Source organism: Ochotona princeps, chromosome 24 (assembly GCF_030435755.1).
Source record: "Ochotona princeps isolate mOchPri1 chromosome 24, mOchPri1.hap1, whole genome shotgun sequence".
Classification (NCBI taxonomy): Eukaryota; Metazoa; Chordata; class Mammalia; order Lagomorpha; family Ochotonidae; genus Ochotona; species Ochotona princeps.
The window spans coordinates 17,188,031-17,203,821 of NC_080855.1; the positions used below are offsets into that span (position 1 = coordinate 17,188,031).

The 15,791-nt window shown below is 48.3% G+C and overlaps 1 protein-coding gene across 1 annotated transcript in view; it reads right to left on the reverse strand.

The window, feature by feature from the left end:
* VPS35L (VPS35 endosomal protein sorting factor like) overlaps positions 1-15,791 on the reverse strand; it is a 74,641-nt gene that overhangs the window by 30,096 nt on the left and 28,754 nt on the right. Inside the window, exons 14-22 of the mRNA XM_058680480.1 lie at positions 15,530-15,652; positions 9,364-9,410; positions 8,453-8,564; positions 7,479-7,595; positions 6,849-6,902; positions 6,468-6,548; positions 3,155-3,217; positions 2,148-2,233; positions 498-578 (exon numbers count right to left, since the gene is read on the reverse strand). Of these exons, the coding sequence (XP_058536463.1) occupies positions 498-578; positions 2,148-2,233; positions 3,155-3,217; positions 6,468-6,548; positions 6,849-6,902; positions 7,479-7,595; positions 8,453-8,564; positions 9,364-9,410; positions 15,530-15,652 (764 nt within the window). The remainder of the gene's footprint in view (positions 1-497; positions 579-2,147; positions 2,234-3,154; positions 3,218-6,467; positions 6,549-6,848; positions 6,903-7,478; positions 7,596-8,452; positions 8,565-9,363; positions 9,411-15,529; positions 15,653-15,791) is intronic.

Sequence of the window (15,791 nt, forward strand, 5' to 3'; positions counted from 1 at the left end):
TACTCTTTCTAACTCTGCCTGTTGATTAAAATGCATCTTTTGAAAGAGCAAGCATAACACAGTAGCTTCCAGCAGACACGGAATTTGAGCTCACCGGGATGAATTCACCTCCCTCCAAAAGAGATAAGAAAGGGCTCGGCAGTGTGGCCTAGTGGCTAAGGTCCTCGCCTTGATCCCATATGGCCGCTGGTTCTAATCCCGGCAGCTGAACTTCCTCTCTATCTCTCCTCCTCTCAGTATATCTGACTTTGTAATGAAAATAAAATAAATCAAAAAAAAAAAAAAAAAGAGATAAGAAAACATCTGCCATTTCATTTTCTCAAGGTTAACCTCAGCTTCTCCAGGACAGAAACAGTCTCATCAGCCACAACTTCAACAGCAGCAGTAAAGTGGCAACATGCACAGAAGCTGCTTCAAGCAGCCGCGCTCCCATGTGCCCTCAGGGGGGCGTGAAGAATCCACCCCCCCCCCCCCCACCGTGCTGTGAGCCGCCTTACTTCACAGAGTCGTGCATAGTCTTGCAGATGTGCAGCAGGGCATTCAGGATCACGGGGTCCTTGGTGGGCTCCTGCTGGTGCCTAGGGGACATGAACAGGTGGCCGTGAGAGCTCGCTCGGCTTGCAGTGACAATGGAACGTGCTGAGCGTGCACCTGTCACGGGGCTCTAAGAAGCAGCAAATCCTCCAGGCAACCCACTAGCCCCAGGGAAGATGCTCAGAGTTACCCCTAGTTCTCCTCCAAGTAGCAACTTTGCTCTTCAGCACCTGCCTTCCCTTCTTAACCACAGGGAGACACTGTTTAAGCCAGGCAAAGGACAAATCTGCTTTGAACAAAACTTTGTCTAAAAAAGACACGTGGGGAGTGAGGACTCTCAGGGTACAAGTGTCATGTCATTCTGAATTTGGATGTCAGTAATGAGCCATCAGAGGACCCGAACCACATTTACTACACGGCTGTGCACCCTTCTTGTTGTGTACACTGTATTTCAATAAAAGAAAAACGCTTCCCACACCTTCTGAAGCACTGTTTGAAGTGCCAGGGAAAATGGCTTTTTTTATTCCTTAATACAAAAAGCTCTTAACAAATCTGTGTTGGCTAGGCTGACACACTGGCTCGAAGCATTTTAGAGACATAACAAGACATGCTTCAAGCAGATCTGAAGTACATCAGTCTATTTTCCAGCTGACTCACATGCATTGAACATTTTAAGCAACTTTCAGCTTTTCTTGGTAACTTCACCCACAAAATCAAGAATAAATCACAGAATAAATCAACCAGTTATGTAGGAATTTATATGTCATAATAAACAGATATTTTGTTAATGTACACATTGTCGAAGAAAAGAAATCGACCTGTAACTTAAAACAAAAAATAAAAACCTACTCTACACATCATTGTAAAATGACTTCCTGTGGGGTGTGGTGTTGTGCAGCAGTAGGCCAATACTCTGCCTTTAGCACTGGAATCACTTATGAACACTGGTTTGAGACATGGCTGCTCCATTTCTGATCCAATTTCCTGCTAATGTACCTAAGAAAGCGGCCAAAGATGGCTTATGCGGAAGACCTAAAAGCTCTAGGCTCCTGGCTTCAGTCATTTGAGGAATGAACCAATAGATGGAAGATCTCTCTCTGTCTCTCCCTCTCTCCCCTTCCCTGCAACTCTGCATTTCAAATAAAAAATACCATTAAAAAAAATAAGCCAATGAGAAAAAATTGACTTTCTGTACCACTAGCAATAGGAACTCTTGAAAAGTTGACTTAAGCAGCAAAATGATGGGAAGTAAATTTGCAAAATGTTCGCTACCCATCTAAACATGGAAGATGAAAATCTTCCTAGCACCAGTGCCCTCCCACATAAGACTTTGTTTTTAATCCATTAAAATATAACTGTTCAGCCATTCAGCAAAGGGCTGCTCTGTACAAAGACAGAGCAGAGTAAAGCTAGTACTCATGCGAGTACTCGACAATCTGTCTTCTTCAGCACTAACGCCCAAGCTCTGATCGCATCTGCTGCTTCTAACGCAGCTTGCCTCCCAGGTGTTGCTTTAGGGCTGAAGTCACACAGGTTGCAAAGCCTCAAGGGATGGGAACAAGTTTCTTATCCACGGGACTGGCCAGGATGCAGGACAGCAAGCTTGCACTCACTTGATGAAGGCCTCCATGATGCGTTTGCACACGTCCACCCGCACGCTCTCTTTCTGGAACATGTCTAGAAACGGCAGGAATTTCTCCTGAAATGAAAGACAAGCTCTCTCAACATATGTCCCCAGAAGGAAGGACTCTGTCACTTTTTCCTTCAGAGACCACAGGAAACAAAAAGCAGTATGGGAGCCTGGGAGGTGGGGGTCAGGGGACACCGTCCAGTGCACCCAGTCGCACTTTACAGTCCTGGTGCCATTAATGCCAGGCCTCGACACTGAAGCCAGTGTGGCCATTTGGGGAACGAATGAGCAAATGCAAAGTATTGTCTTTCTCTTCTTCTCTTTGTCAATACCTCTCAAATAAGTCATTTATTTCATAAAGCATTATGCTTTAGTGCATTAAAAAGATCCAGCACAATGCCTGACATATGATACATGTTCAATCAATATTAGCTTCTCTTCTCACTTTTTTTTTAAAAAGCCCTAACACTTACAAGCTTACAGTACACAAAAATGTAACCAGAAGGCGGAACTAAGGGAACGGACAGAGAATATCCCTCCAGCAGAGCACAACTTCTGCTTTCCCAGGACACTGCAGTGACCCTGCAAGGACTGCACAACATTTTAAACCTAGGCGAGCACTACAGTAAATCTCAATTCTGCCCCACAACAGGGCAGCTCCTCGCTTGAAGCCTTTCAGCTCCAAGACAGCAGGCTGTGAGATAAAATAAGCACACATCACGTGCCAGGCAGGGGACAGGATGGTGAGGCGGCCCAGCAGGTGCACACATCCCGTTAGTGAGTAATGAGGGAAGTAAGCTTCGAGTGCTTGTGTATGTTCTTCAAAGGCTATTTGCGTTGCCCGCACAATCATGCTTGGGCTGACCACATCCAGCTGCTCTATGGAGAGAACGCTGAGTGATTCTGGGGACCCAGGGCTCCAAAGGCAACGTCCAGGGAACCTCTGACCCAGAGGCCAACTCCTCAGGCTACCTCGGAGCTGTTACTTACCACTGAGAAAAGGACGGAGAAGTCATGGAAGTGGGCAATGACTTTCTTAATTATTGACTGAAGCTGCAAAACAAAAGCAAACATTGCAAGTTGATTTTTTTTCTTTGAACGGACAAGTTTTCACAGTTTGTACAGAATGCAGGATGAAGGCTTTGTTGCAGATCTGTATTTGACCTCCATACTCCCTGCATCCTGCCGTGCAACCTGGGGGAAGGCACCAGGCCTCAACTGGCTCATCCTGGAAATGGGAACAAAGCAGTCCCTCACTCACAAAACAGTGGTGAGGACTAAAAGGCCGGTCCTAAAGTGCAGAGTGAGCACTGCCTGTCCCCTCTCGGGCGGTGACTGCACCCGGGTGAGTGAGCTTGTTCTATAAAAGTCATCAGCACAAAAGTCCTCCCCGGTCCATCAGAGCCGCAGCTGCTGTGACACCACAGCAAGCAAAGCCAAGCCGTAAATTAACAGGTGTGGCTGTGTGCCCATAACACTTGATTTGCACACACAGGTGGTGCGCTACACAAGGCCCTATGGGCCACAGTTGGCTGACCCCTATTCTGGGCCACCATGGCCCTGTGTTTCTTGACCCGTTCAGTGCAGGCGAGCTGCTAGTGGGGTCAGAGGCCACGGCATTACCCAAGGCTGTGGGTGCAGTCTGTGTGTTCTGGCTCAGAAACACACAGGTTCTGAGGTCCACCACTGACATCCCGACAGGCTTGCAGGCCTAACCAAAGGGATGTCAAGCCTTGGTCTAGGAAAACCAAGGAGATGCAATTTCTTAGTCAAATTTAAAACTATCAAGATAGTTCACTGACCAATACTTTGTTTATACTGAAATAACAACAACAATAATAAATCCATGCTATTTAAACCAACTGCAAAGCAGACTCTTTCAGGGTATGATTTCACTCACTTCATAATCAAGCAGTTTACTAGGTCAGTCAAAGGAGAGACTAGAAAGGTCTTCAATACGCCATAACCAGGCAGACATTCCACGCAGTGGTGAAGGCACTGCTCGAGATGCCAACATCTCCCATCACAGTGCCCGGTGCAAGTCCCCCTCTGCTTCTGATCCAGCTTCCTGCTAACGTGCAGTCACAGAGGCAGCAGTGACGGCTCAAGAACTTGGGTCCCTCACATCCACATGGGCTTCCGGCTGCGGCCTGATTCAGCCTCAGCTCCTGTGGGTATTAGGGAAATGAAGCAGCAGACCAAAGATTCCTCTCTCTCTCTCTCTCTGCCTTTTGAATAAATAAATTTAAAAATCCCCAGGACACAATGTTCAGAGGCAGGGTATTAAAAGATACTGTGATACTGCCAGGTTAAAACAGCAACAAGACTTCTACAGTTACACTTAAAATCACGATTTTAGAGAGAGGTTTTCTGTGAACACTTTATAAAAATGCCCAAAGCTGAAGACTATGGCTAAACATCCTACTGTATAAACACAAAACCAAGAGCACCCAGCGCCTAGGACAGCTCACACTTCGCTACACCTGCCTTAGTTCCGCCCCCGACCAGCCCTCCAATTAGAATTCACAGACACCCAATCTGGGTACAGCTTTTAACTTTTCATTTAGAAAATAATTTCAAACCTCAAGAAAGCCTGTTAAGAGTAATACACAGAACGCCCACATATTCTTTTTCTCACTCTATTCTTTTAATCCTTTGCCAAATGTGCTTTATTGTTCCATGTAAGATATATTTTCCCCTGAACTACGTAAAAATAGACTGCATGAATCACATCCTTTGCCCCATAACATTCCATTTCTGTGTTCACTAAGAATAACCTAATTTTCTAACAACTCCACTTTGCTGGGAACAGATTCAGGAAAGTCACCTCAGATAGAATGAAAACACTTTTATTTAACCTATTATCCTGCTTTGTGCCAAGACCCTCCGAGATGTGCACACATCTTGCTGCCCAACCCAGCCCTTACCTACAGGCAGGTGGCTCCTGCCTGCATCCGGATGGCTGCAAAGTTGTGACCTCCCCCTCTCCCGTCTCCTGGTTTCTCCGCCAGCATGTCCTGCCTCCTCCATGCCCTTCCATCCACAAGGATGAACTCCTGGATGCCTACACATCCCATGGGTCATGACCCTCCAAATCCTAACTTCCCAGTGCCCAGATAGGGAGCTGTTGACAGTACCTTCAAGCTGCTCCTGTACCCCTGACACACGCGTCCATTATTTTGCTTCGTTTTTTTTAAAACAAGAAAGTCGTTGTTCTTGTTTCCTGGAACAGATGTTTGGTGCTCCCGTCTCAGACTTGGGGTGAGCTAGGTCCCCATACAGCCATGGCTTTCTCCTTCTTTTCCTGAAAAAGCCCTGTCCTCAGACAAGGGCCTTGTTGCTGAAAAGGATGGGGGTCCTAGGTGACACCTGACCCCAGGCAACCAAGCTGCTTTTAGAAGATGCAGCATTCGAGGATCTGGTAATTCCCCTCTCAGGCAAACTTCTTAAAAAATTGTTTAACACTGCGTGAAGTTTTCACTTCATGGAGTCCCTACTAGACAAGGTCTTACTAAATATTCCTCTACAAAGACTCTCGTGCTGGGGCCCACATTGTGACACAGCACTTGAAGCTACATCCTGCAGCACCAGCATCCCATATGGGTACTGGATGATGACCTGGCTGTTCCACTTCTGATCCAGTTCCCTGCTAATGCACCTGGGAAAGCAGTGGGGGATGGCCCAAATCCTTGGACCCTGCACCCACGAGGGAGAACTGGGAACAAGCTCCTGGCTTCCTCTCGGCCCAGCCCTGGCCACTGTGGCCATGTGGGGAGTGAACCAGCATATGGAAGATCTCTTCCTCTAACTCAGACTTTCAAATAAAGAAACCAATCTTTAAAAGTTAAAAAAAAAAATAGTTACTTCATGAAAGAAAATTCTAATGCTCATCAATTTCCAGGTGACAACCTTCAGGTCTGAGCCGTCCCTTCCCCTGCTGTATTCAGGCAATAGTATTTTTTTTTAAGATTTATTTATTTTATTACAAAGTCAGATATACAGAGAGGAGGAGAGAGAGAGAAAGATCTTCCGTCCAATGATTCACTCCCCAAGTGACTGCAACGGCTGGTGCTATGCCGATCCGGAGCCAGGAGCCAGGAACTTCCTCCAGGTCTCCCATGCGGGTGCAGTGCCCCAAGGCTTTGGGCCGTCCTCGACTGCTTTCCCAGGCCACAAGCAGGGAGCTGGATGGGAAGTGGAGCTGCCGGGATCAGAACCGGCGCCCATATGGGATCCAGAAGAACACATAATGCGACCATTTCATTGCACACTGGCATTGAGGGGAGACACGTGAGCTTGTTACCTGTGGGTAGGAGTCCTCAAAGGCACGGTCGGGGGTCATGTGCTTGATGGCGTCGGCCAGAATCGTGTTCACCTCTCGCTTCTGGTGGAGGAAGAGGCACAGAGCTGACATTAGATGCAGAAAGGACTCATGGGTTCCAGGCAGAGCACGCTCCAGACAGCCTGCTGAGGGACACCCCACTTGGGGATTGCTGGGTCACAGCTCCATGATATTCTCCAAGCGTGTAGTTAGTGTGTCACCATAGTTTATTCTAAGGAAAGCAGCCTTTAAGAAATTAGAGGAATAGTTAACCTTTGCAAAAGGCCTACCCTGGACTCACTTGCTCTCACAAACATGAAAAACCATAATTATTTCGGCAGTGCTACCCTCATCGCAACTTACCGTGAAATGCTTGCATGTATACTCCACCCACACTTCAGCACAATTGACGTAGTCCTGCAGAGAGAAAGCATGAGTGTTGTGACTGCAAACACAGCAAGGCTTACCACGCAGCAGCAGCTCACATGCAACTTCAGCCCCTTCAGGCAGTTTGGCCAAGACGAGCTGACTAGGAGGCGCAGGCGCTGCTGGGAGTGCCTCCACTCCAGGAACGGCTGGTCTCCTCAGCGAGTCACAGAACATGCAAGTTACGTGAGCTACTCCCAGCTGAGAAACCAAGCCAGGATCTGGGCTGAACATGGAATTTTCAAGCCCAAATTACTGTTTCATCTGGAATTAGGGGCCTCTTTGTCATAAAGTTTTTTCTAAAGTTTCAAATATCTGTCATCTTGTGCCCTGAGTGCATGTGAGGTCTCAAGAATGAGACATAATTAAGACTGAAAAAATCAAAGAACTTTAAACCATTAAAGCTGTCGGTTAGTTCTCCATTATAGGATAGAAAACAGAACAATACATAAAGTAGGTTTCCTTTCTTCAAAAATGAGGAAGTATTATTAAAAGAGTATTTTTATAACAGATTACTGCATGACCCGCACAGAAAGCAGTGTGTTCGAGGTTTAAACGACCATGCACCTGTGGATTCCTGAGTTTAGTGATGACCTTCCAGGCTTCATTGAGGATCTGAAGACGATCGTTCTCAGGGGGATCTGCCAAGGCCAAGTTTAACCCCAGTGAGCGAAAAAGGAGGTGCTAGAAGAAACAGCAAACAATGACGTTACTGAGGTCTTCAACCGAAGTAACTTAGGCTTAAAGATCATGTTGAACCCGGCCCCGGCGGTGTGGCCTAGCGGCTAAAGTCCTCGCCTTGAAAGCCCCGGGATCCAAAGCCCCGGGATCCCATATGGACGCCGGTTCTAATCCCGGCAGCTCCACTTCCCATCCAGTTCCCTGCTTGTGGCCTGGGAGGGCAGTCGAGGACGGCCCAATGCATTGAGACCCTGCACCCGCGTGGGAGACCCAGAAGAGGTTCCAGGTTCCCGGCTTAGGATCGGCGCACATCGGCCCGTTGTGGCTCACTTGGGGAGTGAATCATTGGACGGAAGATCTTTCTCTCTGTCTCTCCTCCTCTGTGTATATCTGGCTGTAATAAAATGAATAAATCTTAAAAAAAAAAAAAAAAGATCATGTTGAACCTCTCAAAGGATTTCTCTTCCATGTCCATCTTGTCAAGTTCAAACACAAATCCACCTGCCTTAAGCCTAGCAGCTAAACATAAGGTACTGGCTCTGTGTTTTTGGCCTAACTTGTGGGCCACAATATTCCACCATACAAAACCTCTTGTAAGCAATGAGAGAAGATATACTTGTAAAGAGATGAGACCCAAGTCTTCTAAGTGTGCCACAGTGAGCCAAACTGGTAACTTAGGACTCGCAATCTTACATGTCTAACCTTGCCAGTCTCTAACTTCTCTTCCAGGGTGGGCATCTGTTTACAGACACAGCCAGCCCTCACTTCCCCCATTCCTTCCTACCCCTGAACCCTCTCCCGAGGGCTACCAAATACAGACTGCCTCTCATTCCTTCACCTAGGCTGGTGCCAGAGCCTACCTTTGGGAAGCCAGACTCGTCGCATTCTTTAATCATGCCGATGAAATCCATGGCCCTCGTGGCAATGAACTCGGCCCTGAAGGCAGACATCACGGAGTTCAGCAGCAAGGCACTGTGGGACACAAGGGCACCAGTCAGCTGAGCTGTCCCTTAATCCAAGTGGCCTTCAACTTTGTCAAATTTATATGTATATATAAAATCTAAGTTTTAGGATGAATTAGTAGATTGGCAGGAAAAATGATAATCTTAATAGTGAACTTGAACAACGACAAAGAGTGAAAGGGCAATCTCTTAATTTAGTGTTACATACATATTTGGAATTTGACAAATATTGAACTAATTGAATGAATGGATGGTTGGGTGGGCAGATAAGATGGATGGATGGATGCAGACAGAAGGAAGAAAGGATGGGAGGTAAATAAATGGAAGTGGAAGGATGGATGGATGTGTGGGTGGACAGGGAAGGCAGCAAAAACTCCAATCCTTTTAGAGAAGCCAAGCAGGCTCTCCTACGTGCTAGTAAACCAACAAAACCTGGCAGTAAGCACCACTGCTGACCCTCACTGGCAGCACACAGCCCTTTAGTTTATGAACAGACCTGGCAGGAAAGTCATCTTGAGTTCCAGCTACCAGGGACCCACCCAGTGGTGAACAAACCCTCTACCACCAAGGGGACAGCAGAGAGGAACCTTCCATGCCTGGGGACAGGATGGCCCTGTCGCTTACTCCGGCCCCATTATAAAGGTGAAGACATTGAGTCAAGGAGAGTTCAAGCCAGGGGCCCACAGGGCTGGGACCGCATGGCCCTGAGGCCCATCCAGGGCCATCAGCCTCTCTCAGCCCCGGGAGCAGCCCGTGTCCCCAACAAGTCCATTTTCAAACTCTCACCCTGTGAATCTTCAGATACTTACTTATTCCCGAGTTTCTTACACCTCTCCATCATCTCAGTCAGCAGGGCCTTAGAAGTTAAAAAGAATGAAAACTTGATCAGATTACAGGCTCTTGAGCCATATTTCCAACAGATGCCCAGAGTAACAGTCTAAAATAAAATGGCCCATTCCCCTAAGTCCCAGGGCTTGACAGGGAGGGGAAGGGTTCCTGACTCCATCCCCAATGAGGGAGGTGCTCCACTCTCCCATTTCACACAAGAGACAATTGAGTCACAGAGTGGCTATGTGCTTGGCACTCAAGGTCACACATCAGGCAACAGTGCCTACAATGAACCTGGGCAGGCTGGCACCTAAGGCCACGCTCTTAACTTCATTTCCTCTCCATATACTTTGTAAAACATCTCCCCTGCCAAAGGAAGCAAAAATCCTGCTCATTGGAATCCTCCTAATGGCTTTAGAGCTATCTTAAGATGAGTGTCTTCAAAAGAGCTCCTGGTCTTTAAAAGAAAAAACAAATCAATAGACATATCCTTTAGGGAAAGCTTTGAAGCACTTAGATACGGTCAAGCCTGAGACGACAGAAACCATGACAGCAGCCCAGACACCACGTGCTCACCACGCCCCAAGGGGCCAGGCTAAGTGATGGACTTCACTCTTCTTGACAATCTCGTGAGGCCCGTGGGACATTACGCCCATTAGAGATGAAGAAGTCAAGCTCAGACAGGTGCAGTAGTGCCCAGTGAGTGAGAGAAAGAAGACAAAAGTCTGGCCTCAAAGTCAGAAAGTGTGCCCTTCTGTACTTGCGACCCACACCTGACTAACTAGGAGGACAGGTGACCACGGAGAGACTGTCAATGCTCCATCCTAGGACTCTGTGTCCAGACTTCTGTCCCACAGAAAGCTGAGTCCTATTCCAGGCAGAACTCCTGGGTTGAGCTCTGTATTTGAACACAGGGCTTTTTGAGGATGAATTACGGTTAACATGCCACCTTAGGGCACAGTCCTAGTCCGATCAGCAGGACTGTGTTCCCTCAGAATTGGAAGAGCTGGGGGAATGTTACGCTTGGAGGGGGCCATCTGCACACTAAGGTCAGAGGCCTTGAGAGCAGCCTGCCTGCGCCTTGACCTTGAATTTCAGCCTGCAGAACTGGGTAACCATAAGTAACTGCTATTGAGCCCCCAGCCTGGGTAGACTAGTACAGGTCTCAAGCAGTCATGGAAGTCTTGCTACTCCTGCCAGTGGAGGTGTGGACTTGGGCACATGACCCATTTCCAGCTGTCAAGTTGGGAATGACAAGTCCTCCAGCGTCTATGAGAAACAGTCTCTGTGTTGGTAAGCAGGGACGCATGGAACTGAACATTTCCCGTGTTTCTGCCTCAGCATAAAGTCATGTTAGCATGTGATGCCTGGAGTGGCAGCAGCCACCTTGTCACCATCTGGAGACAGCAGAAGAGGGAGCGGGGGCAGAGGGAGAGGAGGGTTGAGGGAGAGGGAAAGGGAGAGAGAGGAAGGGGAAAGAGGAGAGAGGGGGAGAGAGAGGGGGAGAGGGAGGGGGAGAGGGAGCGGAAGACAGACACACACACACACTGGTCCAAAAAGCTTTATCTTTTGACTTTGGGGTTAGACCTGTCTTGGGAGAAGACACATTGAATTATATTTGCAGGCTGTGGTCACAAGTATCTCAGCTGAGATAAAACTGATGTGTCACTAATGGTTCCTGGACCCACTTGCTGTGCATTTGTTTCTAAAAAGCCATCCTTAAAGACCAGGACCAAGGAGGTTTGTGGAGAAGACCAGGAAAGGACAAGAGATATTCTGCATCATGATCACACTGATGCTGCCCTACCACCACACACACACACACAACCATTCAACTCTACCCAAGGATCAACAGTAATAACATACACTCCTCCGTCAGCCATGGTTTCGCTTTCCACTGCTTCAGTTACCCCCAATCAACAAGAAGGGCAAGCACAGTACCCCAAGATACTTTGAGAGAAAAGACCAGATGCACTTCACTTTCTGTGCTGCTTCACAAGGTCCCCTTCTAAGGGATAGATCAGCACAGCACCGGCCATTGCAGTCACTTGGGGAGTGAATCATCGGACGGAAGATCTTTCTCTCTGTCTCTCCTCCTGTGTATCTGACTTTGAAATAAAAATGAATCTTTTTTTTTAAAAAAAGAGTACATTTTAGCTTTTCCCCTTTTTTTCCTAATCTGATAGAAATAACAGAACTATATACTAAAGGGGCATCTAAATATTTTCCCTATTTGTCTAATCATGTTTTGCAGATTTTAATGTATTTTTCCAGTGTGGCTCCTTGTACTAGCAACCACCTGAGTGGGTCTTTTAAGTCCCTCTTCAAGGGGGCAGGTAAGGAGATACCCAGAAAGGAGACAGCGGGGAGGCACTAGAGGGATCTGCTGACTTCAAAGCCAACTACTAAAACGGCTCCCTGCACCTCCCTCCAGCTGTTGGACCAGAAGCAAGTCTCTTTAAGCCTCCAAGGCTGATGATGCAAAACTGTAAAATATGGACAGTGATGGGCCCCAGCTTAGGGAAGCTGAGGAGGTGGATAAAGATAATCCAAGCAAAGCAGCCAGCACACAGAGTGAACCTCAAACAAGAGCCGTCCCCATCCTGTGACCTTCAGGCCCAACAGATGGCCTCCGTCTTGGGAATGTCTCCCAGGGCTACAGCCAGCCTACAGCCTTCCCCAGGGAGCAGTGTGCAGCACGCTGTTAGATTAAGCACCACAGAGCTAGGCAGCAATGGAGTACCAAGAGGCTGGCCTGGCCAGTTAGAGAAAGCGGGATTAGATGTAGCTGTCTTCCTTTCATATTTTTTTCTGTTTTGTCTGAATTGTTTCTGCTGGGTCCCTATTGTTATCAATACATTATTTTTCAGAGTATAAAATCCTCTCACAGGGCAGGCATTTGGCACTGCAGTTATATCACCTGGGACACCCTGCTTCCCATATGGGAGTGCCTGGGCTTAAGCCTTGGCTCAGCTCCCGATCCCAGCTCGCAGCCACGGTGTGCCCTGGGAAGTGGTGGATGATGGCCACTCACACGGGAGATTCAGACGATTCAGATAGAACTCCTGGCTCCCGCCTGGTCCAGCTCGCAGCCATCTGGGCAATGACCCAACCAAAAGAAGACAGATCTATTGATCTCTCTCAATCTCTGCTTTTCAAATAACTGCAATATCACTTCTAAAAAAATATTCTCCCACACCTATTTAGTCTGTCTTGCCAGTTACCAATTGGCCCTCCTGCCCCCAATCTATCCGATGTACTTCTGTCCAGCTGATCTGTGGCCATCCCCACTGGCCATGTCCTAATGCAGTATCCTAGTCAACATTTCAAAACGAGGAAAATGGAGGCTCAGGCAGGTCGGGAAGCCCAAGGCAGCTCTGTCTACCTGCCCCTGCCCTGGCCTCTGAGGAGGCCCATTCCTCTTAACTCCTCCCACACAAAGCACCTGCACTTTACACAAGCCACCATGCCAGCTACACTGACGGCAGGCCGCAGGCCTTTGATCCCTTCCGCCCCCATGACAATCAACAGGCAAGGCCAATTAAGGGGTCTGTTTCATTCCTGTGTCGAACATGTCTGAAGTCAGGTGCATAAATCCATCTTTTACTTTTACTCTCATTTTAGTTGTTTTTGATCTACTTGTGAGGCAGAGACACACCCAAAGTTCTGCATTGCCTGCAACTGTCTAGACTGAGTCAGACCCAAGCAAGGAGCCGGAAACTCAATCTGGGTCTCCCTGTGGCCGGCAGGGATTCCACTCCTGGAGCCTCCATCACAGCGTCCCAAGGGTAATCTCAGTGGAAGGCTCGATTCAGGAGTGCAGTCAAACTTCAACCCTGCCACTCCATATCCCAACAGCAGATCTGCCAGGAGGCCAAATGCCCAGCCTTCAGCAATCCTATTTTAGTTTATGAGGGAGAAATAAAGCTTGCCTTCCAAAGCAGCCTTTTGAGTGAGTCATTCCTAACCATGGGCAGAATGCTTACATATCTGGGTTGAAACCCTAATTCCTCATGTTGTGGTCTGGGGAGGTGGGATCTTTGCGGGGTCCCCAGGCCATGAGGACCAAGGACACACCAACAGGACCTGTATCCTTCTAAGAGGGACAGAGAAGGGACCAACTCTACTTCACCATGGGAGACTACATACAGCAAGAAGAGGGCCACCAACAGATACTCCACTGCTTATGAATTCATCTGCCTGGAGCTCCCAGGACTGGGAGGAGGAGAACTCCTGCTCCGATTAAGCTCCCCAGCTAAGGACATGGTGGCCCAGGTAGACCAAGACACTCCTTCTGGATTGCCGCTTTAACTTACAAGTTCATGTCAGATACCTGCAGCTGAAGGTCATTTCTCCTCCCCCTCCCTCTTCTCAGCTGCCAGCTGTGGTGCCCGTGCCTTGAGACCAATGCCACCATCTCCACTTGCAGAGGCTCTTGCCCATGGAAGACATGCTGCAGCCACGGTCGGGCCTGTGTGAGTCTGATCATCAGCTGCAACTTGCACTCCACCTTTCCAGGCTGGCATGGATTCACCCATGTACTTTTTTTTTTAAACAAGAGACTATAAGTCCCTGATTTGCGTGCCCTAAGTACCAGAGTTTATTATTATTCGGGTGACCCAATTTTTTAATCACTCTGCCAGGGTAACAAAGATTTCCTGGAGCTGTCAGACTCCCTGTGAAGGCTCTGTTCCACCAGCTTCTGCCATCCCCTGTGACTTCCGGTGCTTAAAATAAAAGGAAGAAAGCCTTATAGCACAGACCTTGTATTCCTAACCCCCTTTTGCCTTTCATCAAAATAGGAAACTACTGAGGGTTCTTGTTTTCAACACAACCACTCTGTTCATGTGTCCTGCTCCTCTGGCAGATTGCAAACAAGGACAGCTCCCTAGGTCAGGTTCACGGTACTTTCCAGGAGCTGGGGGCAGCACATGGGGCTGTGGAAACCAGGCTGAAGTCACTGTCAATACAAGGTCATTGTCACACAATCTTCCCTTTGTAGCATCTTTATTGCAAACTAATGTACTGGGGCCAGGGGTGGCACAGTGAGTTAAGCCACCACTTGCAATACCAATATCCCTGACTGGATAGCCTAGCTGCTCCACTTCCAATCCAGCTTCCTGCTAATGCACTTGGGAAAGCAGAAAATGATGGCTCAAGTACAGGGATCTCTGCTACCCATGGGAAAGAACTGGATGGGATTCCTGGCTTCTGGCTTCGGTGACCATACGGGGAACGAAACAGTGGATGGAAGCACTTTCTCTGGTATTCTGCCTTTCAAATAAATAAATATTTTAAAATAAAGTTAACAGCAATTAAAAAAAAAAAACCTAAGGAGGTCAGTGCAGTAGCCTGGTGGCTAAAGTCCTCACCTTGCACACACCAGGATCCCACTGAGCGCTGGTTCTAATCCCAGCAACCCTATTTCTCCTCCAGCTCCCTGCTTGTGGCCTGGGACAATCCAAAGCCTTGGGACCCTGTACCCACATGGGAGACCCGGAAGAAGCTCCTGGCTCCTGGCTTAGGATTGGCACAGCTCCTGCTGTTGTGGCCACTTGGGGAGTGAATCATCAGACAGAAGTTCTTCCTCTCTGACTCTCCTACTCTCTGGATATCTGACTTTCCAATAAAAATAATTATTTTTAAAAAGCCAAGAGCCCAGAATTTCATCTGGGTCTGCCACATGGGTGGCAAGGCCCCAAGTACTTGGGCCATCCTCTGCTGCTACCTTCTCAGGTGTATTGGTGGGAAGCTGGATTACAAATGGAGCAGCAGGGACTTGACCCTGCACTCTAATATGGAAACCAGCAGCAGCTTAACCTACTGAGCTACAATGCCAGCTCTGGTCACCTGCATTCAAAGCCATGTGGCCTCACATGGGGATTGGGCTTTGTGAGCAGCCACAGCCCCATCTCAGTTGTTTGTGGCAAACCAGTGTGGGACAAAGTGCTTAGCAGTGAATCAGCTGGCCCAGGAGACCTCTAGCAAGGTTGGCTGGCATTGGTAACAAAGGGACCTGTTAACACCGAAGTGCACAGTGCGAGAACTGTGACCCAATGAACGAGAGAGAGAGAGAGAGAGAGAGAGAGAGACACCCCAGCATCGCTCCCTGGCGGGGTACTCAGGCTCTCGCCCCCTGGCAGTTACCTCGGGTGCATGGTAGGAAATGCATTGGAAGATCCAGTCCATGGCGGGCGAGTAGAGGGGCAGGTAGCATGGCAGCTCCACTCCCTGGAGCACCAGCTGGTTCTGCACTGTGTCCCCATGAATCTGCAGCAGACCCAAGGAAACAGTTAGCAGAGGTGTGGGGGATCGTGCAACCCACTCAACTCCCAGGCTTGGAACCACTGGGGACACCTGAGAGCAACAGCCTGCTGCCTTTGCTTTGTTCAAATTAGCAAACACATGC